The sequence below is a fragment of the Cherax quadricarinatus genome, chromosome 47, assembly GCF_038502225.1.
Source record: "Cherax quadricarinatus isolate ZL_2023a chromosome 47, ASM3850222v1, whole genome shotgun sequence".
NCBI lineage: Eukaryota > Metazoa > Arthropoda > Malacostraca > Decapoda > Parastacidae > Cherax > Cherax quadricarinatus.
Window position 1 is genome coordinate 3478359 of NC_091338.1, and position 25039 is coordinate 3503397.

General features: G+C 43.3%; 2 protein-coding genes across 3 annotated transcripts in view; one reads left to right on the forward strand and one right to left on the reverse strand.

Annotated features, from left to right (window-relative positions):
* Miga (mitoguardin) overlaps nt 1-25039 on the forward strand; it is a 491059-nt gene that overhangs the window by 126501 nt on the left and 339519 nt on the right. The window lies entirely within an intron of this gene.
* The window catches only part of LOC128696534 (protein unzipped), an 85303-nt gene continuing 82558 nt past the window's right edge, over nt 22295-25039 (reverse strand). The window contains exon 2 of the mRNA XM_053787816.2: nt 22295-24614. Coding sequence (XP_053643791.2) covers nt 23333-24614 — 1282 coding nt within the window. The 3' untranslated portion in view covers nt 22295-23332. The remainder of the gene's footprint in view (nt 24615-25039) is intronic.

The following is a 25039-nucleotide window of genomic DNA, read 5'->3' on the forward strand; positions in this document are numbered from 1 at the left end:
CACCAGAACTACACCACCTCCACCAGCACTACACCACCTCCACCAGCACTACACCACCTCCACCAGCACTACACCACCTCCACCAGCACTACACCACCTCCACCAGCACTACACCACCTCCACCAGCACTACACCACCTCCACCAGCACCTCCACCAGAACTACACCACCTCCACCAGCACTACACCACCTCCACCAGCACTACACCACCTCCACCAGCACTACACCACCTCCACCAGCACCTCCACCAGAGCACTACACCACCTCCACCAGCACCTCCACCACACCACCTCCACCAGCACCTCCACCAGCACTACACCACCTCCACCAGCACTACACCACCTCCACCAGCACCTCCACCAGCACTACACCACCTCCACCAGCACTACACCACCTCCACCAGCACTACACCACCTCCACCAGCACCTCCACCAGAACTACACCACCTCCACCAGCACTACACCACCTCCACCAGCACTACACCACCTCCAGCACTACACCACCTCCACCAGCACTACACCACCTCCACCAGCACTACACCACCTCCCCCAACACTACACCACCTCCACCAGCACTACACCACCTCCACCAGCACTACACCTCCACCAGCACTACACCACCTCCACCAGCACTACACCTCCACCAGCACTACACCACCTCCACCAGCACCTCCACCAGCACTACACCACCTCCACCAGCACTACACCACCTCCACCAGCACTACACCACCTCCACCAGCACCTCCACCAGAACTACACCTCCACCAGCACTACACCACCTCCACCAGCACTACACCACCTCCACCAGCACCTCCACCAGCACTACACCACCTCCACCAGAACTACACCACCTCCACCAGCACCTCCACCAGAACTACACCACCTCCAGCCACACTACACCACCTCCAGCCACACTACACCGCCTCCAGCCACACTACACCACCTCCAGCCACCCCGCACCACCTCCAGCCACACTACACCACCTCCAGCCACCCCACACCACCTCCAGCCACACTACACCACCTCCACCAGCACCTCCACCAGCACTACACCACCTCCACCCAGCACTACACCACCCAGCACTACACCACCCAGCACTACACCACCTCCACCAGCACTACACCACCTCCACCACACCACCTCCACCAGCACTACACCACCTCCACCAGCACTACACCACCTCCACACCTCCACCAGCACTCCACCACCTCCACCAGCACTACACCACCTACACCACCTCCACCAGCACTACACCACCTCCACCAGATCTACACCACCTCCACCAGCACCTCCACCAGCACTACACCACCTCCACCAGCACTACACCACCTCCACCAGCACTACACCACCTCCACCAGCACCTCCACCAGAACTACACCACCTCCACCAGCACCTCCACCAGAACTACACCACCTCCACCAGCACCTCCACCAGCACTACACCACCTCCACCAGCACTACACCACCTCCCCAACACTACACCACCTCCGCCAGCACTACACCTCCCCCAGCACTACACCTCCACCAGCACTACACCACCTTCCCCAACACTACACCACCTCCCCCAACACTACACCACCTCCACCAGCACTACACCACCGCCTGATTGCCTCACATTCGCCACGTAGTTTGATTCGTACGGGTTTAGCGCTTTGCCATATATATATATATATATATATATATATATATATATATATATATATATATATATATATATATATATATATATATATATATATATAATGTGTGTGTGTGTGTATGTCGTGCTGAATAGGTAAAACTGTTCAATTAGCAAAAACTCGTTTAAAATTAAGTCCTTTCTAAAATTTTCTGTTATACGTTTGAAGATATATTTTCTTGCATTTATGCTAATGTAAAAATTAATAATTTTGTACCAAAAGAACTTTAGAAAACTTACCTAACCTTATTATAACAAGCGCAATTTAATTTAGTCTAATCCAACTAAATATATTTTAGACAAGTTTACAATAAATTAATAATAAACAAACTCAATGAAATATTTTTTTTCATTAGATTCAGAATGATTTTTGCGAAATTATTGCATACACAAATTTTTGCTTACCTTATTCGGCAAGAAGTGTGTTGCTATTTAATCCAGAATCGCAAGTTTTACCTATTCGGCACGACATACATACATACATACATATATACATATATATATATATATATATATATATATATATATATATATATATATATATATATATATATATATATATATATATATGCAAAACAACCACTCTGAAAGAATAGAGGAATTTCTCTATTCTTTCAGAGTGGTTGTTTTGCATATTTTGAAATAACCTGTTTCTTGTGATCTTATTGCATATATATATATATATATATATATATATATATATATATATATATATATATATATATATATATATATATATATATATATATATATATATATATATATATATATATATATATATATATATATATATATATATATATATATATATATATATATATATTTATATTAAGTTCGTTAAAGGCTCCACAAAAGCTCGACTGAAGACTCCACCAAAGGCTCCATTAAAGCTCCTGCAAAGGCTTCACCAAACACGCCACTAAAGTTTCAACATGACGCCATGAAACAACGGAGAGGATTAAGCTCCCCCTCGTTGTCTCGCTCCACACTTGCCTCCCGGACTAGGGGATCAAGAACCTATTGTGTAATGGTATCTTGAGGCAAGTAAAAAAAAAAAAGGTTGAATTCCCTGTACACTCGACTCATTCTTTTGTTTCTGTCGAATGGATTCACCTGCAGGTTGGGGATTGACATACTGTGGATTAAAGACACGAATGCATCACTACGTTTAGTTAGTAGACGTTTCGCCCACTGTAGGCTTTTTCAGTCCAATACAGAGAATAGGAAAATATAGATAGATAAGAATAGATAAGAAAATATAGATAAGGTTAGGTGGTTGAGGATGTCACCTGATCGAGTAGTGTGTATACTCACCTATTTGAAGTTGCAGGGGTCGATACTCAGCTCCTGGTCCCGCCTCTTCATTGAACGCTACTGGGTCCTCTCTCTGCGTGCTTCATGAGCTTTATCATACCTCGTCTTAAAACTATGTATGGTTCCTGCCTCCACTATATCACTTGCCAGACTATTCCACTTCCTGACAACTCTGTGGCTAAAGAAATACTTCCTGACATCCCTTTGACTCATCTGAGTCTTCAACTTCCAAATGTCTCACCATCATATACCATATTACATCTCCCGTATGGAATACCGTACACACTAGGTCTTGCCAGACCTAGCTGGTCTCGTCATAACTAAATCTTGCATGATTGTCAATGGGACAGTGGCCACACGCATTTTGTGATTCTCAGGCATCTTGGAAACATTTTTCCTCTGCCACAACTGAAAGGACATAACTAGTGGGTGAACGTTCACGTGTGGTCGTGTTAATGATGCCGTGTACCTGTCACCTGCAGTCAGAAGTGAATTGTGGGGACCAGGGATAGGGGAACTGTAATCGTGTCAGCACTAGGACAGTATGGTCACATTTCTCTTCTAGGGACTATGGGCAATAAATGCCATGCACTCTAGAGAAAGATTCCCCTAGAGTACATGGGATTAGCCCGTATATCATGATGCGAGTAAAAGTACAGCAGTCTGCCCTTGTTAGTGGGCTTCTTGTCCACTCTGAAGGTGAGTACCCACCTGTGTAGGACATCTGAGAGTGAGAGTTGATTGTCTTCTTCCTCAAGAGTAAAGTTGATAGTTCACTCTACTCTGTTGATCTGCCAGATTGTGACATAGTTAAGTGAACGGTCTGTGTCCAGACTTCATTACTTATTATTATTATTTACCAGGCGCTGTATGGCCCCGAAGGGTTTAGAGCTTCCTCATAAGTATAGTAATTATAATTAAGAGGTTTTCTATAGCGAGAAGTATTCTGGCTTTAAAATTACGCCTGGTAACTGTCGCAGATTTTATATTAAGGGGTGTATTTTTTTATGTTAATTTGTTTAACAAGCGTGGCGACCTTCCTTTGGAAGATCAAGAAATACGGACAGGTATAGTAGTTCTAAGGCCTTTGTTTTGACAACGTTTCTCTCACAAGTGAAAAACACTTACTTGTGAGCTAAACGCGGTCCAAATATAGGCTGGCTCTGCTATAAATGTGTATTCTAGCGTTGCGACCCTGGGAAGGGTTGCGGGATACTGTGTGATATTGAAGTGTGTTCGTTGTTTGCCACTGGGTGAGCGGGGGTGGTGTGTGTCAGCGTGGGTAGCGGCGTGGGAGGCTACCATGACTGCTGTTTGATCATGCAGTCCAGCCTCCAACTTATACAGTGTGCCTGGGGATACCCACACTTTAACGAACTATGATATGTCCAGGGCTTTCTCGTTTTGCAGTTTATTCATTGTGCATGGGAATTCTGACGATCTACGAGTCTGCATGTCTGGCTCTGCCAAACCTAAGTCATCTGTATATTTTATTGGCTGTTTTTCTCTACGTATGTTTAAGATAATTGATGTTTACCTGACTTGCATAACACGTGCAAATGTTTATTGTTTTAGAGGTTTGCGTGACGTACAGATTAACGATCTGTCTTACGTTTGTGTGCTGCTGCTGCTGCTGTTGTTGTTATTGTTGTTGCTGTTGTTGCTGCTGTTGCTGCTCCTGCTCCTGCTCCTGCTGCTGGCTGTAGATTCTTTGGACTTCAGTGCAGCCGCTGCTGCAAATGATGCTGGTTCTTCTTGCTGGTTGATGCTGTTGCTCGCTGATGCTATTGACGATTGTAGTTTCTACTGCTGTTGGTTCTTCCATTGATTCTCTTGTCGGCTGCTGCTGCTGTTGTTGATTGAAATGTTGAAGCTGCAAGAGCTCTGTCTATAATTTTAGCTCTGTAGAGAAAAATAAAATAAAATCCCAAATGAGGCAAGGGAATTGAATTCCCTTTGAGGCGTCATTCACGGAGTGTTAAGAGGGAGTGGTGGTTTAGGGATTGAAGAACACATTCCTACGTAGTCACCCACTGAACAGGTGAGGTACATATTTTGAACTTCTGAGGATCTATATTTTGAACAGCTAAGGGTACATATGTTGAACAGGTGGGGATACACATTTTGTACTAGTGAGGTAAATATTTTGAGCTAAGTTGAGCATATGAACGGTACCTAGCTGGCGTAGATACGCCCTTCAGCTGGCGTAGATTCAAGTCCCTGAAGATAGGGAGGTTTTGATGTCAGTGAAGGCTCTTGGTTTAAGAATTTGGAACTGTTTTTTCCTTAGATTTAAACTTAGTTATTTCTCAGTCCCCAGGCGCCGTTTGACCCCAGTATATATATCTGGGATAGTCGTAGCAGCTGCAAATATGTATTTACGTAAGACATGGGCATTTATAGATATATTTTACGAATAAAAGAAATGGGCAACTGTAAACGTACCCTGAATCATCTTCCAGTATCTTCAGCTGCAAATGTATCTGTAGGTAAGACAGCCGCCGTAGATGTCTTGGCAGCGCTGCATGACTCTGGTGGGTTTAGCGCTTAGTTTTGATTATAATAATAATATAATGATGTAAGACTTCTCTTGTCTCGTATCAAGGCTGATTATCACTTTCGTATTCCTCAAGGGCCGTATGACCCTTATGAGTTGGGGTAATTAGTCCCGGATGCTTGTTCATCCAGGATAATTCATGTCCTGGATGGTTGTTCATCCAGGGTAATTCATGTCCTGGATGGTTGTTCATCCAGGATAATTCATGTCCTGGATGGTTGTTCATCCAGGATAATCCATGTTCCGGACGGTTGTTCACCCAGGATAATCCATGTCCTGGATGGTTGTTCACCCAGGATAATCCATGTCCCGGATGGTTGTTCATCCAGGATAATCCATGTCCTGGATGGTTGTTCATCCAGGATAATCCATGTCCCGGATGGTTGTTCATCCAGGATAATCCATGAAGTCAGGTAGTATAGTTTACTTTCACTGGGGGCGCTTCTTGTGATGTCATCCACTTGACTACCGGGTGAACGGGAGAGAGAGACGTAAAAAGGCTTGCACATACCTCTTGTCCCACTCAGGTTCAGTTTTGGATATTATAAGAGGCCAGTGTTACCCTAGGGTGACACCGTGAGAAGGCAACACTGGCAGGCATACACCATTCAAGTTGTATACCTATCGTGGGTGTAGCACCTTCCCACCCCCACCACTCCAACACCAACACCTCAAAATACATGCATCTTCTGACGCAGTTGCATGCATCACTTCGTCGGCGTCATTTCAGAGATTTGATGCGCTCTTACGTATTTGAATTTTTAGCTACAGGATGCTCATAAATAACAGAATTTATATTATATCGTGCAGAAACATGCATCTTATTATAATTTTAAAACAAATTGATCTCTAAACTACATTTTAAGGGAGAAATTGAGCCGACAACATAAATATTAACTATTTTAAGTTAAGCTAACTTTGTATCAATGGGTCATAGACTGGATTCTCTTAATTCAGTGTGTCCCTCAAGGGAGGTTCCTTGATGCTAGTGAGATGCTCTTGATCTGAGGAATTGGACCCAACTTCCCTTTCATTGGGTCGAACCCGAATGCCTTCCCTTTCCCCCAAGTGCTGTATGACATCTACAGGTCTGTATATATATATATATATATATATATATATATATATATATATATATATATATATATATTTCATTGTAAGAGCTGCCTACATCTTTTTTTTTTTTATTTATTATTTTTTTTTTCGATGTGCAGGCTAAAAGCCGTTACCTTACCTCAACTCATTTCAAATATATACAGACGATACAGTGGCTTATATTACACGAGAGATAATGCTACGCTTGTGAAACAGCATCTCTTGCGCATGAATAGTGATGTGATGGTGGCCTTAGCGTCTCAGATACGCAAGAGGGTTGATGTGACGGTGATGTACGATTACGCCTTGGTACAGACGCAAGAGTTTCTGAGCATCTACTTTCAGATTCTGTTTCGTGTGTACTCACCTAATTGTGGTTGCAGGGGTCGATTCATAGCTCCTGGCCCTGCCTCTTCACTGGTCGCTACTAGGTTACTCTCTCCGTTCCATGAGTTTCATCATATCTCTTTGTGTGTGTGTGTGTGTGTGTGTGTGTGTGTGTGTGTGTGTGTGTGTGTGTGTGTGTGTGTACAGCTTCTAAGATATCTAGATAAGGCGTGAATGGCGTAGTTAGGTGATGAAGTCGTTGTGTGTGCTCCGCCTAGATTGGCTGCTATGTGTAAACTTGGGAAGATACGCCTTTTACTTGGAGTTTCATGCTAATTAAGCGGGAGATGTGGCAAAACTTTGTGGAGAGGGAAAAGTGACTTTATCTGACAGTGGTGAGGCTGAACCTTGAAACATCAACCCCCTCCCGTCTCTCTCTCTCTCTCTCTCTCTCTATATATATATATATATATATATATATATATATATATATATATATATATATATATATATCAGGACAAGCCACGGGGGGGGGGAAATCTTTAGCTGAGCTAAAGATTCCCCCCCCCCCGTGGCGTGTCCTGCATAGTTAAGATCGCCCGTCTGCGATTGTTTGCATATATATATATATATATATATATATATATATATATATATATATATATATATATATATATATATATATATATATATATATATATATATATATTGTCACCAGCCGCGGTCTCTCGGAATGTGAGACTGCGGTTGGTGACAGACCCGCACTGCGCTACTCAGAAAACTTCCCCTCACCCCATCAGTTACTGCCTTGCTGCTGATGACGCATTGAGAAGTGTGAAAGTACTTGACCTAAAGATTTTTACCCTCCATTACTTGTCTTGCGTAGTTAAGATCGCCCTTCTGCGATTGTTTGCAATATATATATATATATATATATATATATATATATATATATATATATATATATATATATATATATATATATATATATATATATATATATATTGTGTGTGTGTGTGTTTGTGTGTGTATATATTCATAGCTTCTTATGACGCAGACAGACGTGTGAAACATCTTTAGCTGAAGATTTCTATCCCTGTGGCTTGTCTTGCGTAGTTAAAATCGTCTGTCTGCGATTGTATTGCAATATTATGTTTAGTGTGTGGTGAATCGAGCCTTCAACCTCATTGTGCTAATTGAACAACATGATTTAGTGTTTCACGTAAATATAATAATAATAATAATAATAATAATAATAATAATAATAATAATAATGTAATGGCTACAGTTTTCTTGTCTACGTCCTTGTTTTACGTGCAGTAATCGGATGTTAAAAAGCAGGAAAACTTGGCTAATTGTATGAAAATGAGAATTGTTTTGGCTGGTGCACGAGAATTAGCATAGTAATAGGCACGGGTGGTAGTTAGGGGAAGGAGAGGTTGAAGTAAGCGGGCTATGGTGTGGGTAAAGGTGCTAGTTACTGGGGGAAGGGGGGGGGGACGGGTTGCTGGATGGCAGGTGGGTAGAGAGAAGGAATGGGGAGATGGGATTTGAGGATATTAGCAAAAAGTACCAGAATGATATGGACTACCAGGTGGAACCTTCCCGTTATTTGCCGCTAACCGAAAGCTAAAATCTAATCTAAAACTCTCAGTGTAGGTATTTGGATTTATTGGTTCAGTTGAGAAACTGAATTCGCAAACAGACGAAATTATTTACAAACATTATCTCTCAGTCTACAGCAGGATTCGAACCTACACACACTGCATCAAAGCACGTAGTACCTTCTCCACTCGGCGTATTCGAATTATCTTTGTATTAATTATTTACCTTTAACAAAAATGGTGAGAACGCCCGCATTATTCTATGATATCTCTGTGACCGATTTCGAGACGTTAAGCCAGGCTGTCGTGTTGCTGTTCAACCAGACTGTTGCTCTTAGTGGCCTGGCCCACATAGCCATCACAGCCTGATTGATCTGACACGATTAACCAAGCTGTCTATCTGGGAACTTTGTGTAAGTGTTCGCCTCGTCTTTATACAACAGCAGTAACACTGAAGAATCATGGTATTAAGATCCCGGCTTTCATATTTCCATGTGAGCGCCGATTTACTGACGTTCTTGAGTCACCGTAAAACACTGATGTTTGCTCTAGTTTTTAGGAGTACAAGTTTAGCCGCTATACACCACAAATACCTGCAGCTCCAACCACTAAACACCTTCATTATCCGTCATTTGACTAAGCTCCATGACATGTGTTTACCGAGTGTTATTCAATATAGTTAATATAACTGGTGGTGTACAGGTGACATACACCCTTAATGACCCTCGTGTAGTCTATAAGCTTTAAACCTCATAAACCAATCAATAGTGTCATTACCAAATTAAGTATTCGTGTGTATGTAGCAGCTCTCCCTGGGGGGCATATAAGAGCATTGATTTCTCGCATGAGGAATCAATAGTAAGTCTTACATGGATAACCTAGTCTTACCTGCAGATGCAAATCTTACCCGGAGACGCCACAGCACCTTGCGTGACTTCGTTACGCTGCTGCCAGATTGGCGAATCCTCTTTACCTGTGTGTATTAAAGGCTCCCCTCCAGGTAAATCTCCCGCTATCAACAAATTGAGATTCCGCCCTAACCTAATTATGATCAATCACGCATCAGACCCCAAATTTGATTCAATAAAGCGACGCATTTTAAGGTAATTGACCGTTGCTTGTGTTTTACTGTTCGGTAGTGTGGGGTTACCTCACAACAACGCTGGTAAACTCCAGCCCACAACTGACAGCAGCGATACCTTAATTCTGTAACTGTCTCATGGTGAGATGGCCTTTAGTAAGGCCCTTCCAGGTGCCTTGATGCCGGTGAGGGGCTTGTGTTCCAAGTTGTGCTTATCTTCCCTGACATCGATCCTGATAGCTTCGCTTTTCTCCAGGTACTGTGTGACTCCTACGAGTTTGTCGCTCCCCGTGAATGTTATTAGTAAACGTTGTGGTTCATGTGTCACTGGTTCATGTGTCACTGGTTCATGTCTCGCCGGTTCATGAGTTCTTATCACGGTAGAGATTATCATAAGAGTCTTTGTTATTATTAATTAACGTTCTGCTCTAAACTGTGTTTTATATTCGATGTTTATCACTGTATAATTATTTCCGCGTTGTTTACATATCGTTACGTTTACTTATTCAAATGTTATTTTTTGCCTTCATTCCATTCGTATCCTGCCTCTCTTCTCTCCGTAACTCCTTTGTTTATCACGTCCCTGTTTACATCCTGCTTTTCATGTTGGTTTATTTGTTGGATGTGATTTTGAGATTAGAGGTAAACCTTCTTTCCTTGTTTTATAACTTAAAAAAATTATCTTAGAAATCTTAGTTGATGTTTTTTCCTAGGTTGTAAAAGTCTTGATTTTTTTTAATACACAAAATTGGGTATACCATCAGCGCGGTGTTTTATATGATATATATATTGTTAAAACATACGCTAGTTTTGCTATCATATTCCTTCACAGAGTTGTGGTACTGAGTAGTGTTGCTGATATCAAAGTTGTGTTGTTGAGTGGTGTTGCTGATATCAAAGTTGTGTTGTTGAGTGGTGTTGCTGATATCAAAGTTGTGTTGTTGAGTGGTGTTGCTGATATCAAAGTTGTGGTGTTGCTGCTGATATCAAAGTTGTGGTGTTGCTGATATCAAAGTTGTGTTGTTGAGTGGTGTTGCTGATATCAAAGTTGTGTTGTTGAGTGGTGTTGCTGATATCAAAGTTGTGGTGTTGCTGCTGATATCAAAGTTGTGGTGTTGCTGATATCAAAGTTGTGTTGTTGAGTTGTGTTGCTGATATCAAAGTTGTGTTGTTGAGTGGTGTTGCTGATATCAAAGTTGTGTTGTTGAGTGGTGTTGCTGATATCAAAGTTGTGTTGTTGAGTGGTGTTGCTGATATCAAAGTTGTGTTGTTGAGTGGTGTTGCTGATATCAAAGTTGTGTTGTTGAGTGGTGTTGCTGATATCAAAGTTGTGTTGTTGAGTGGTATTGCTGATATCAAAGTTGTGGTGTTGCTGCTGATATCAAAGTTGTGGTGTTGCTGATATCAAAGTTGTGTTGTTGAGTGGTGTTGCTGATATCAAAGTTGTGTTGTTGAGTGGTGTTGCTGTTATCAAAGTTGTGTTGTTGAGTGGTGTTGCTGATATCAAAGTTGTGTTGTTGAGTGGTGTTGCTGATATCAAAGTTGTGTTGTTGAGTGGTGTTGCTGATATCAAAGTTGTGTTGTTGAGTGGTGTTGCTGATATCAAAGTTGTGTTGTTGAGTGGTGTTGCTGATATCAAAGTTGTGTTGTTGAGTGGTGTTGCTGATATCAAAGTTGTGTTGTTGAGTGGTGTTGCTGATATCAAAGTTGTATTGTTGAGTGGTGTTGCTGATATCAGAGTTGTTGTGTTGAGTGGTGTTGCTGATATCAGAGTTGTTGTGTTGAGTGGTGTTGCTGATATCAGAGTTGTTGTGTTGAGTGGTGTTGCTGATATCAGAGTTGTTGTGTTGAGTGGTGTTGCTGATATCAGAGTTGTTGCGTTGAGTGGTGTTGCTGATATCAAGAGTTGTTGCGTTGAGTTGTGTTGTTGATATCAAAGTTGTGTTGTTGAGTGGTGTTGCTGATATCAGAGTTGTTGTGTTGAGTGGTGTTGCTGATATCAGAGTTGTTGTGTTGAGTGGTGTTGCTGATATCAGAGTTGTTGTGTTGAGTGGTGTTGCTGATATCAGAGTTGTTGTGTTGAGTGGTGTTGCTGATATCAGAGTTGTTGTGTTGAGTGGTGTTGCTGACATCAGAGTTGTTGTGTTGCTGATATCAAGAGTAGTGTTGAGTGGTGTTGCTGATATCAGAGTTGTGTTGAGTGGTGTTGCTGTTATCAGAGTTGTTGTGTTGAGTGGTGTTGCTGTTATCAGAGTTGTTGTGTTGAGGGGTGTTGCTGTTATCAGAGTTGTGTTGAGTGGTGTTGCTGTTATCAGAGATGTTGTGTTGAGTGGTGTTGCTGTTATCAGAATTGTGTTGACTGGTGTTGCTGTTATCAGAGTTGTGTTGAGTGGTGTTGCTGTTATCAGAGTTGTTGTGTTGAGTGGTGTTGCTGACATCAGAGTTGTTGTGTTGAGTGGTGTTGCTAATATCAGAGTTGTTGTGTTGAGTGGTGTTGCTAATATCAGAGTTGTTGTGTTGAGTGGTGTTGCTAATATCAGAGGTGTTGTGTTGAGTGGTGTTGCTGTTATCAGAGATGTTGTGTTGAGTGGTGTTGCTGACATCAGAGTTGTGTTGAGTGGTGTTGCTGACATCATAGTTGTTGTGTTGAGTGGTGTTGCTGACATCATAGTTGTTGTGTTGAGTGGTGTTGCTGATATCAGAGTTGTTGTGTTGAGTTCTGTTGCTGATATCAGAGTTGTGTTGCTGATATCAAGAGTTGTGTTGAGTATTGTTGCTGATATCAGAGTTGTGTTGAGTGGTGTTGCTGATATCAGAGTTGTTGTGTTGAGTGGTGTTGCTGATATCAGAGTTGTGTTGAGTGGTGTTGCTGATATCTGAGTTGTTGTGTTGCTGATATCAAGAGTTGTGTTGAGTGGTGTTGCTGATATCAGAGTTGTTGTGTTGCTCATATCAAGAGTTGTGCTGAGTGGTGTTACTGATATCAGAGTTGTTGTGTTGCTGATATCTAGAGTTGTGTTGAGTGGTGTTGCTGATATCAGAGTTGTTGTGTTGAGTGGTGTTGCTGATATCAGAGTTGTTGTGTTGAGTGGTGTTGCTGATATCAGAGTTGTTGTGTTGAGTGGTGTTGCTGATATCAGAGTTGTTGTGTTGAGTGGTGTTGCTGATATCAGAGTTGTTGTGTTGAGTGGTGTTGCTGATATCAGAGTTGTTGTGTTGAGTGGTGTTGCTGATATCAGAGTTGTTGTGTTGAGTGGTGTTGCTGACATCAGAGTTGCTGTGTTGAGTGGTGTTGCTGATATCAGAGTTGTTGTGTTGAGTGGTGTTGCTGACATCAGAGTTGTTGTGTTGAGTGGTGTTGCTGACATCAGAGTTGTTGTGTTGAGTGGTGTTGCTGACATCAGAGTTGTTGTGTTGAGTGGTGTTGCTGACATCAGAGTTGTTGTGTTGAGTGGTGTTGCTGACATCAGAGTTGTTGTGTTGAGTGGTGTTACTGACATCAGAGTTGTTGTGTTGAGTGGTGTTGCTGACATCAGAGTTGTGTTGAGTGGTGTTGCTGACATCATAGTTGTTGTGTTGAGTGGTGTTGCTGACATCATAGTTGTTGTGTTGAGTGGTGTTGCTGATATCAGAGTTGTTGTGTTGAGTTCTGTTGCTGATATCAGAGTTGTGTTGCTGATATCAAGAGTTGTGTTGAGTATTGTTGCTGATATCAGAGTTGTGTTGAGTGGTGTTGCTGATATCAGAGTTGTTGTGTTGAGTGGTGTTGCTGATATCAGAGTTGTGTTGAGTGGTGTTGCTGATATCTGAGTTGTTGTGTTGCTGATATCAAGAGTTGTGTTGAGTGGTGTTGCTGATATCAGAGTTGTTGTGTTGCTCATATCAAGAGTTGTGCTGAGTGGTGTTACTGATATCAGAGTTGTTGTGTTGCTGATATCTAGAGTTGTGTTGAGTGGTGTTGCTGATATCAGAGTTGTTGTGTTGAGTGGTGTTGCTGATATCAGAGTTGTTGTGTTGAGTGGTGTTGCTGATATCAGAGTTGTTGTGTTGAGTGGTGTTGCTGACATCAGAGTTGCTGTGTTGAGTGGTGTTGCTGATATCAGAGTTGTTGTGTTGAGTGGTGTTGCTGATATCAGAGTTGTGTTGAGTGGTGTTGCTGACATCAGAGTTGTTGTGTTGAGTGGTGTTGCTGACATCAGAGTTGTTGTGTTGAGTGGTGTTGCTGACATCAGAGTTGTTGTGTTGAGTGGTGTTGCTGACATCAGAGTTGTTGTGTTGAGTGGTGTTACTGACATCAGAGTTGTTGTGTTGAGTGGTGTTGCTGACATCAGAGTTGTGTTGAGTGGTGTTGCTGACATCAGAGTTGTGTTGAGTGGTGTTGCTGACATCAGAGTTGTGTTGAGTGGTGTTGCTGACATCAGAGTTGTTGTATTGAGTGGTGTTGCTGACATCAGAGTTGTTGTGTTGAGTGGTGTTGCTGACATCAGAGTTGTTGTGTTGAGTGGTGTTGCTGACATCAGAGTTGTGTTGAGTGGTTTTGCTGACATCAGAGTAGTTGTGTTGAGTGGTGTTGCTGACATCAGAGTTGTGTTGAGTGGTGTTGCTGACATCAGAGTTGTGTTGAGTGGTGTTGCTGACATCAGAGTTGTGTTGAGTGGTGTTGCTGACATCAGAGTTGTGTTGAGTGGTGTTGCTGACATCAGAGTTGTTGTGTTGAGTGGTGTTGCTGACATCAGAGTTGTTGTGTTGAGTGGTGTTGCTGACATCAGAGTTGTGTTGAGTGGTGTTGCTGACATCAGAGTTGTGTTGAGTGGTGTTGCTGACATCAGAGTTGTGTTGAGTGGTGTTGCTGACATCAGAGTTGTGTTGAGTGGTGTTGCTGACATCAGAGTTGTTGTATTGAGTGGTGTTGCTGACATCAGAGTTGTTGTGTTGAGTGGTGTTGCTGACATCAGAGTTGTTGTGTTGAGTGGTGTTGCTGACATCAGAGTTGTGTTGAGTGGTTTTGCTGACATCAGAGTAGTTGTGTTGAGTGGTGTTGCTGACATCAGAGTTGTGTTGAGTGGTGTTGCTGACATCAGAGTTGTGTTGAGTGGTGTTGCTGACATCAGAGTTGTGTTGAGTGGTGTTGCTGACATCAGAGTTGTGTTGAGTGGTGTTGCTGACATCAGAGTTGTGTTGAGTGGTGTTGCTGACATCAGAGGACATTATTACCATGGTATTTACAGTAATAATACAATATTTATCCAGTTTTTAAATTTACCAAAACTGACTTTTGTGGAGCCAACTTTGCTTTTTGCCTTATGTGAAGTCAATTTAGCTTCATGTGTACTTGAGGTCAACTTAGCTTACTTATGTGAAGTCAACTTAGCTTTTCGTATACACAAAGCCAAGTTCATTTACCATGCCAACTGAATGTCATGATTGGCGAAGTGTAGGAGTCGAGAGCGTTCGTTATTGGAATGTGAACAGTGTGCACCGTAGAGTTTTGTGGCGCTTACAGTGCCTAATATGGACTGTGGTGCTACGTAGCTCACTGGTGAGAGCATGCTACTCAAAATCGCAAGGTCCTGGGTTCGATTTGCTAGCGCGAAGAAACCCATGTTCAAGTCTCCTTAAAAGGCCCTGCTGCCCCTGCTCACCTAGCAGTAAAAAAAAAATACATGCGCTGAAGACTTCATTAGTCGAGTACAGAGGTTAATTACGCAGTACCACCATTATCACCATCATCACCACCACCACCACCTCTCCCACCCACCCCCACTACCACCATCACGTATCATCACCATCAGCCATCATCGTCATCTACCACCACCACCATCATCTACCACTACCACCATCATCTACCACCACCACCATCATCTACCACCACCACCATCTACCACCATCACCTACCACCATCACCATCTGCCACCATCATTATCTTCCACCACCATCTACCACAATCACCATCTACCACCATCATCTACCATCACCATATACCACCATCATCTACTACCATCGTCATCTACTACCATCATCTGCCTCCTATAACCAGTTTGTTTGGTTATAGAGCGGTTGTTCAATGATAAACGTCTTCGGAGGCTTCTTTATTCTCAAAGTCGTGGTTGGTACACAGGCTTGTGTGTTTGTGCCCATGGCCCGGGAGGGCCATGCCCACGAGGGAGAGAGGAGTAGGCTTGTTGACTGTTTCTAGGCCGCTGAGTAAGTGAGAGGGAGTGGGACCAGCGTCCCACTGACCTGGGCAGGCCTAGAGAGGGCAGCACCTGAGTGCCGCGAAATATGAACTAAGATGGCAGACAGCATAGGCTGTCTGTGCAGACAGTACAGACTGTCTACACAAAATCACCATCTACCACCATCATCATCTACCACCATCAACATCTACCATCACCATATACCACCATCATCTACCACCATCTGCCACCATCTACCACCACCGTCTACCTTCATATAAGATTCTTGGAAGATGCTTATTATGTAAATTAACCACCAAAGTTTCTAAGCAGTTTATTACGCAGAGTTTGGTGCACTTTTTTCCTTACACTTTGTGTCCATTTTTGTCCGTGACTGATGAAGATGATACCTGTGACTCCCTGGTGACTTGTGAGAGTCCCTGGTGACTTGTGAGAGTCCCTGGTGACTTGTGAGAGTCCCTGGTGAATTGTGAGACTCCCTAGTGACTGGTGACTTGTGTGAGTCAGAATCAATAGTGCTGTGTGGGAAAAACATGAAATCTGTTGTAGGTGGTGGAGGCTGTGTGGTGGAGGCTGTGTGGTGGAGGCTGTGTGGTGGAGGCTGTGTGGTGGTGGCTGTGTGGTGGTGGCTGTGTGGTGGTGGCTGTGTGGTGGCGGCTGTGTGGTGGTGGCTGTGTTGTGGTGGCTGTGTGGTGGTGGCTGTGTGGTGGTGGCTGTGTGGTGGTAGGAGTGTGGTGGTGGCTGTGTGGTGGAGACTGTGTGGTGGTGGCTGTGCGGTGGTGGCTGTGTGGTGGTGGCTGTGTGATGGAGACTGTGTAGTGGTGGCTGTGTGGTGGTGACTGTGTAGTGGGGACTGTGTTTTGGAGACTGTGTGGTGGAGGCTGTGGTGGTGACGGCTGTGTGGTGGTGGCTGTGTGGTGGAGGCTGTGTGGTGGAGGCTGTGTGGTGGAGGCTGTGTGGAGGAGACTGTGTGGAGGAGGCTGTGGTGGTGGTGGCGGCTGTATGGTGGAGGTTGTGTGGTGGTGGCGGTGTGGTGGAGGCTGTGTGGTGGCGGTGTGGTGGAGGCTGTGTGGTGGTGGCGATGTGGTGGAGGGTCTTATAATTATCTGTGAATGTTAAATGAGTCGAATCACGCATTAACTGACAAGTTATTAATGGGAGCCTGTGTTGTGTTGGCGAGAGAGAGTGTTGTGTTGGTGAGGGAGTGTTGTATTGATGAGGGAGTGTTGTGTTGGTGAGGAAGCTGTGTTTTAGCTGAAGGAAGAATTTAATTACTGTCATTAGGTACACTGATACTTCTTAGCCAACACTTGAATTCTTCCAGTAGGTACTAGAGTCTCTTACACACTTGACTGTAATGTTATCTCTCATAAGATCTGATATTACATCAGGACTGCAGTCTTCTAATGCAATGTTCCCTGGATACATCCCCACACCAGTCTACTAACGCACAGCTGCATGCATTTACTTCTTGGTATACAGGAGCATGTAGAGTGCAAGGAGGGTGATGTAGGTAGTAAGGGGGCGGGATATTTTATGATGTGGGGAGAGGTGTTGACCAAGGGGGTTGAAGCTGTCAGTTTTAATACAGCTGAAGGAGTGACCTCGTAGAAGAGTATGTGATTATTGGTCCAGAGTGTGTGTGTAGAGGAGGGGCAGGTTTGTGTTGATGGTGTTGTTCATAGAACGGTTATTGGTGTGTGGGGTGAGGGAGTGGCAGCAAGGAGGAACTTTACGTGTGAGGGGACGGAGGAAGAAGGCAGGGAGTTGACGTGGGGGGGGGGATCTCGGAAGCAGGAACCACCAGTAGTTCCACACTACTTTTGTGGAACTAAACACGCGTATCTACTCTGGCTGACACATATATCCATTTTAATGTTGATGAAAGGGCAGTGCTGCGATCACAGAGAAGAAGCGAAGCTCAAAGAGGCATAGAAACTTACCCATCAATATTACTTTGTCCTAGTAGGATGGGAGACCATGGGACCAAGGGCCAAATGTGCAACAGGCTTTCCCAGCAGCTCAGTGTGGCGATCCAGAGGGGGAGTGCCTGTTTCATTCTTGGGTTCCCATCCAGCTTCGGAGAAGGTGCAGGAGAGACATAATTTCTCTTATATTGCTAGTGATGTATACATGTTACTTTTAATCAGTTAAATACGCGTGAAAAGAAGTGTTAGGTGAATAAAATATTCAAGAGTCTCAGGGAGAGGATTTACTTTCGTTCCCTAAAGGCCTTTTATTTGTATACCAAAACTAATTTATAAACTAAACTAAACATTGCTATTGTTCTTGCTACTGTTACTGTTTCTGTTGTTGCTATTGTTCCCGCTCCTCCTGTTGCTGTTGTTACTGTTCCTATTTTACCACAATTTATAATCTTCGGAAATTATAATTTTTACACACATAGATTTCTTTTCGTTAATATAGAGTATAATGTTGATTTGTTCCACTTAGTATTAATGCGAAATTGTTCACAAAGTTTCTAAAAACCATTCATAAATTTATTCTAATACTTTTGACAAGTAAGTTATTTTTAAATTGTGTTTTCTGTTGTTATACGATACATATGTACTGTAATTTATTGTGCTATAATTTCGAAGGTTTATCACGTGGTTTATCGTTGAAACTGTTCTTATGGTGTACTATCACCTTGCTAATTTCTCTCTCTCTCTCTCTCTCTCTCTCTCTCTCTCTCTCTCTCTCTATCTGTCTCTCCATCTCTCCTCTCTATCTCTCCATCTCTGTCTCTCTCCATCTCTTTCTCCATCTCTCTCTCTCTCTCCATCTCTCTCTCCATCTCTCTCTCCATCTCTCTCTCCATCTCTTTCTCCATCTCTCTCTCTCACACACAAACACACGTGTTATGAATCGACCCCTGCAACCACAGTTAGGCGAGTATACACACACTTTGATGTCGGTAAAGGGCTCTTGATCCAAGAATTGGAGCTACCTTACTTTTCCTCGGATAAAACCTGATTACCTCTTTCCCAGAAGTTGTACGATAGCTCAGGCTGTAGTGCTTCCCATGAAAATAAACAGTAATGTAAAAAATGAAAATAAATAACGCTAATTGACTTAAATTCTTCTAAATGAGGATAATGTATCAATAATGTCTTTATCTATGTTCTCAATCATTGTACAACTTTATGCCAATCTGTGAAATCATTGTTGATTTCCTGAATGAAGGTTAACTATTCTATCTTATTTAAAGATGGTATCTTGGGCACCTCTGCAAAGACAGTGATTATGTATACGTGAGGTGAAAGTGTTGAATGATAATGAAAGTATTTTCTTTTGGGAGATTTTCTTTTTTTTTTAGGTTACCCTGCCTCGGTGGGAGACGGCCGACTTGCTGGGGAAAAAAATGCACCGTCTCTTCCGTGAATCACGTTAAGGTTTTTGGTGTTCACTTTGATGATTTGTAACCGGCCACTCTAGTGTTTCTCAGATAATTTTATTTTATTTTTTTTTTTTATTATCACACCGGCCGATTCCCACCAAGGCAGGGTGGCCCGAAAAAGAAAAACTTTCACCATCATTCACTCCATCACTGTCTTGCCAGAAGGGTGCTTTACACTACAGTTTTTAAACTGCAACATTAACACCCCTCCTTCAGAGTGCAGGCACTGTACTTCCCATCTCCAGGACTCAAGTCCGGCCTGCCGGTTTCCCTGAATCCCTTCATAAATGTTACTTTGCTCACACTCCAACAGCACGTCAAGTATTAAAAACCATTTGTCTCCATTCACTCCTATCAAACACGCTCACGCATGCCTGCTGGAAGTCCAAGCCCCTCGCACACAAAACCTCCTTTACCCCCTCCCTCCAACCCTTCCTAGGCCGACCCCTACCCCGCCTTCCTTCCACTACAGACTGATACACTCTTGAAGTCATTCTGTTTCGCTCCATTCTCTCTACATGTCCGAACCACCTCAACAACCCTTCCTCAGCCCTCTGGACAACAGTTTTGGTAATCCCGCACCTCCTCCTAACTTCCAAACTACGAATTCTCTGCATTATATTCACACCACACATTGCCCTCAGACATGACATCTCCACTGCCTCCAGCCTTCTCCTCGCTGCAACATTCATCACCCACGCTTCACACCCATATAAGAGCGTTGGTAAAACTATACTCTCATACATTCCCCTCTTTGCCTCCAAGGACAAAGTTCTTTGTCTCCACAGACTCCTAAGTGCACCACTCACTCTTTTTCCCTCATCAATTCTATGATTCACCTCATCTTTCATAGACCCATCCGCTGACACGTCCACTCCCAAATATCTGAATACGTTCACCTCCTCCATACTCTCTCCCTCCAATCTGATATTCAATCTTTCATCACCTAATCTTTTTGTTATCCTCATAACCTTACTCTTTCCTGTATTCACCTTTAATTTTCTTCTTTTGCACACCCTACCAAATTCATCCACCAATCTCTGCAACTTCTCTTCAGAATCTCCCAAGAGCACAGTGTCATCAGCAAAGAGCAGCTGTGACAACTCCCACTTTGTGTGTGATTCTTTATCTTTTAACTCCACGCCTCTTGCCAAGACCCTCGCATTTACTTCTCTTACAACCCCATCTATAAATATATTAAACAACCACGGTGACATCACACATCCTTGTCTAAGGCCTACTTTTACTGGGAAAAAATTTCCCTCTTTCCTACATACTCTAACTTGAGCCTCACTATCCTCGTAAAAACTCTTCACTGCTTTCAGTAACCTACCTCCTACACCATACACTTGCAACATCTGCCACATTGCCCCCCTATCCACCCTGTCATACGCCTTTTCCAAATCCATAAATGCCACAAAGACCTCTTTAGCCTTATCTAAATACTGTTCACTTATATGTTTCACTGTAAACACCTGGTCCACACACCCCCTACCTTTCCTAAAGCCTCCTTGTTCATCTGCTATCCTATTCTCCGTCTTACTCTTAATTCTTTCAATTATAACTCTACCATACACTTTACCAGGTACACTCAACAGACTTATCCCCCTATAATTTTTGCACTCTCTTTTATCCCCTTTGCCTTTATACAAAGGAACTATGCATGCTCTCTGCCAATCCCTAGGTACCTTACCCTCTTCCATACATTTATTAAATAATTGCACCAACCACTCCAAAACTATATCCCCACCTGCTTTTAACATTTCTATCTTTATCCCATCAATCCCGGCTGCCTTACCCCCTTTCATTTTACCTACTGCCTCACGAACTTCCCCCACACTCACAACTGGCTCTTCCTCACTCCTACAAGATGTTATTCCTCCTTGCCCTATACACGAAATCACAGCTTCCCTATCTTCATCAACATTTAACAATTCCTCAAAATATTCCTTCCATCTTCCCAATACCTCTAACTCTCCATTTAATAACTCTCCTCTCCTATTTTTAACTGACAAATCCATTTGTTCTCTAGGCTTTCTTAACTTGTTAATCTCACTCCAAAACTTTTTCTTATTTTCAACAAAATTTGTTGATAACATCTCACCCACTCTCTCATTTGCTCTCTTTTTACATTGCTTCACCACTCTCTTAACTTCTCTCTTTTTCTCCATATACTCTTCCCTCCTTGCATCACTTCTACTTTGTAAAAACTTCTCATATGCTAACTTTTTCTCCCTTACTACTCTCTTTACATCATCATTCCACCAATCGCTCCTCTTCCCTCCTGCACCCACTTTCCTGTAACCACAAACTTCTGCTGAACACTCTAACACTACATTTTTAAACCTACCCCATACCTCTTCGACCCCATTGCCTATGCTCTCAGATAATATTGTGTAATATTCTCGCCTGGTCTTCTAGAACACAGTTTGAGGAATATTAGATGTTTCCAGTAAATTGCGTCTTTTAATTAATGCAGACGGAAGATCTCTGTACGTTCTGTAGATAATCGTTTTCACCAGTCTTAGGGTCGTTAGTGTACAAGTGTTTATCAGAAGTGTGTCAGCATTGACTTGGCATCTCTTGGAAAGTTCATGCTGTTCAACCTATCTTATTTTTTTTTTACAGCTGTGGTAATAACATTATTGTGTTCTTTGAATGTAGGATGTTTCAACATGATTACCTTCAGGCTTTTGATATTTCTAGTATCATACTGTTCGGTGTTTAACTAGCCTGTGGGGTAAAGTAATCATTACTGCATAAATCTAACGAGTGGGTTGCGAAATGAGGATCAAACACTGTAACAGTTCACAGTTTTTATTACAGTGACAGGTACAAAGTCTTCAAGAGCATCATACACCGTCCATGACACTCGTCCAGGGTGGGTGTGTGAACTCATCTCGGAGTCTCACACCCTCTCCTGGCTACACACAACACTAAACGTACAACACTTAGCCAACTGACACTTTGAAAGGTAGTAAAACTTGAGTACACTGTTGAATACACACCTTGAGGAGTAGACTTTTTGTTTATACAAGATTTGCGTGTGTGTGTGTGTGTGTGTGTGTGTGTGTGTGTTGTGAAAGTAAAAAGTATATGTCATTTCTGACTTTATGATTTTTTCATTGAAGTTGGACTTGTCTCGTTTCCATGAGCATGAAAATAAATAGGCTTCACCTTCAACAAAGACTGAACGAGGAGTGTGGAGACAAACACAGAAGAAAGCCAGTAACTAGTGGTTGAAAATAAGCAATATACAGGAAGAGCTGTACACTCGGTATTTACAGTCAGCCACACTCTTCTTAACACAACATTGTTCTTGCTGTACATCTACACCGTGGGATCACTCCACGTCCTTACTTACGATGACATGAGTACATGTCTCAGCATTCAGACACTCTAACACAGGCACGCACTTGTCTTCGCCACGAGGGCTAAAAGTATTGTTAAACATTTCCGTCAGCAGCAGCATTAGTAATGGAGTAAGATTCACATCCTGTCAGTGGCGGCGTGTGGTGCTGGTATTAAGGCTGGGCATGGTTCAGGGGATCATCGCCCCCGTAGTCCGCTCTCACATCAGACTGGATTGAGATGGTGGATGAAATATTGAGTTCCTGTGTTCGCTCTCCCAGCCAGAACACTAGCCACTCATGACATCCTGTGGGTGTGTGTGCGTAACTTCACGACACTTAACCCTAGGACGTGATTCCAGGACGCGATTTTCAAGAATTCTTCAGTCAGAGGAACGAGGAAAAAGGGAGCTGTTTATTCTTAGGCTTGAAATCTCGTTCCTGCCTCACCAAGTTGGACATAAGGCTAGAGGTTCTGTGGTTAACATTAGATATAATACACATCTAGTTTCTACTTTACTAACATGGTTTTGTCGACAACATTTATATATATATATTATTTTCAGGATGTAAGTACTTGTTTTCTACACTTCTAAAAAAAATATTATGAGAGAAACCCGAATGTTCTTTGTGATTACTTCAAGTAATTATTGGTTGACTTAGAATAAATTTCCATGTGAAGCAAGAGTGATGGAAAAGCAAGGATGTGAGCCACTGACTTTATCTTGTAACTCAAGGGTAGGCAACTGAAAGAGTCGCCAGGGCCAGGGCCACCAGAAGGGCCAGAGTTGGGAACATGGTCCTAGCACTACTGTTAAAACCAACCACCACCTCCCGCTGAGAGGTTGTGCTCAGTGAATCACTCTTGGGCTTCTCTGGTCCTACCATGGACATCCTGGGTGGCTCGGGGGTGGTGGTAGTTGTGGTAGTGGTTGTGGTGGTAGTGGTTGTTGTGGTGGTGGATTTGTAAAGCACTGAAGTCTGTTCGGGGATGTCAAGTTGTGTGTTGTTATGGATGAAGTATGGCGGGGAGTACTGAGCCCTGAGCAAAACCAACCGCTCGTCTATGTGAAGACCCTGAATCACCCTGGAGGTCTGGCTGCCATCTTTGTAAACAGCGGTCAAAGTACCGACGTACTGAGCCTCAGTTTTGCGGACAGTACCAATCATCTTGACCTTGACGCCGGTACCTGGCGGCAAATCGTATTCGAGAAGATCTTGATATACTCTATCCAGCTCGTTTCGCACACCCCAAACAAGGTCCCTTTCTTCGGCCTCTGGCGGGGGAGAGACCACATGGGCAGGCAGACCAGTATAGGTACCCTTGATGAGGCCCCAATATGACATTTGCCGAACCACTACTTCTCTGTCTTCTACAACGCGTTGGCGTGAGGGTCCTGGATTCAGTAGCATGGCTTCAGCCAGGACAGAGTCCTCGTGTGTTTTAGAGATCCGGCTGGTATCCATACTTATTGCTCGAAGGTCGTAGCGTTCAGGTTCGTCTTCGACAAGCACATTGGCTTCGTCGACTTTTTCCACGGCGGTTCCAGCCACAAGATGAGCGCGTCTTTCGTGAGGGGCCAGGAAACCTGCTTGGGGAAAGTCATCTTCGCCTTCACGCACAGCTAAGAAACGCTTCGTGTCTGCAGACACGGCATTATGTGGTGGCGCCAGATATCTATCCCAATTCTCGTACCTCACTCTTGCTGATCCATTAACGGAGATGAGGATTTCGAAGTTGTCCTCGATACGCAAGACGTTGCCTAGGAAGGGCACAGTGCACACGCCAGAGTGCATGGCTCCGGCCATCCAGTTACTGTGCTTCTCCGCCCTGCACCACACTGTGGCAGGGTCGTTTTCGGTCACAACCACAGCGTGTGGTGGAAGTTCACTTCCGTGTCCAGCCACCCAGGCCAGCGTGGACGAGGTCACTGTACTGCCTCCTTCACGACGGATCTTGGCCATCTGAAGGCTGGCAAAGGCGCCGCTCACCGCCGCTGCCAGCATACACACCCTGCAACAACAACAACAACAACAACATGAGTTAGTGTAAGCCCAACTTTCGTTTATGGCACAGTTTTTAATAAGCTTGTTATTGGTATCATGAGCTCCGTGGACCGTATCAAACCAGGGTCTCCTAATGTATGGAAATGTTACGGGAATAAGACCTATTGAGAAACACATAGAAAAGCGAAGATCAGTGAGAAAAAACGTACATGCCTTTATGTTGAAGAACATGTTTCACAGGACTCACGAAATCATAACAACACGATTGGAAACTAACCAGGGTACGGGTGGGGTTAGAACCCATTGACAAGTGAATCTTAAAACTCAGGCCAGTGTGTAAACCACTGGGCCAACTAGCTACAAAAAGATTCATATAACTAGGTATATTTGTACACCATAGGAAGGTTAGCATGGACCACCATTCTAACCACA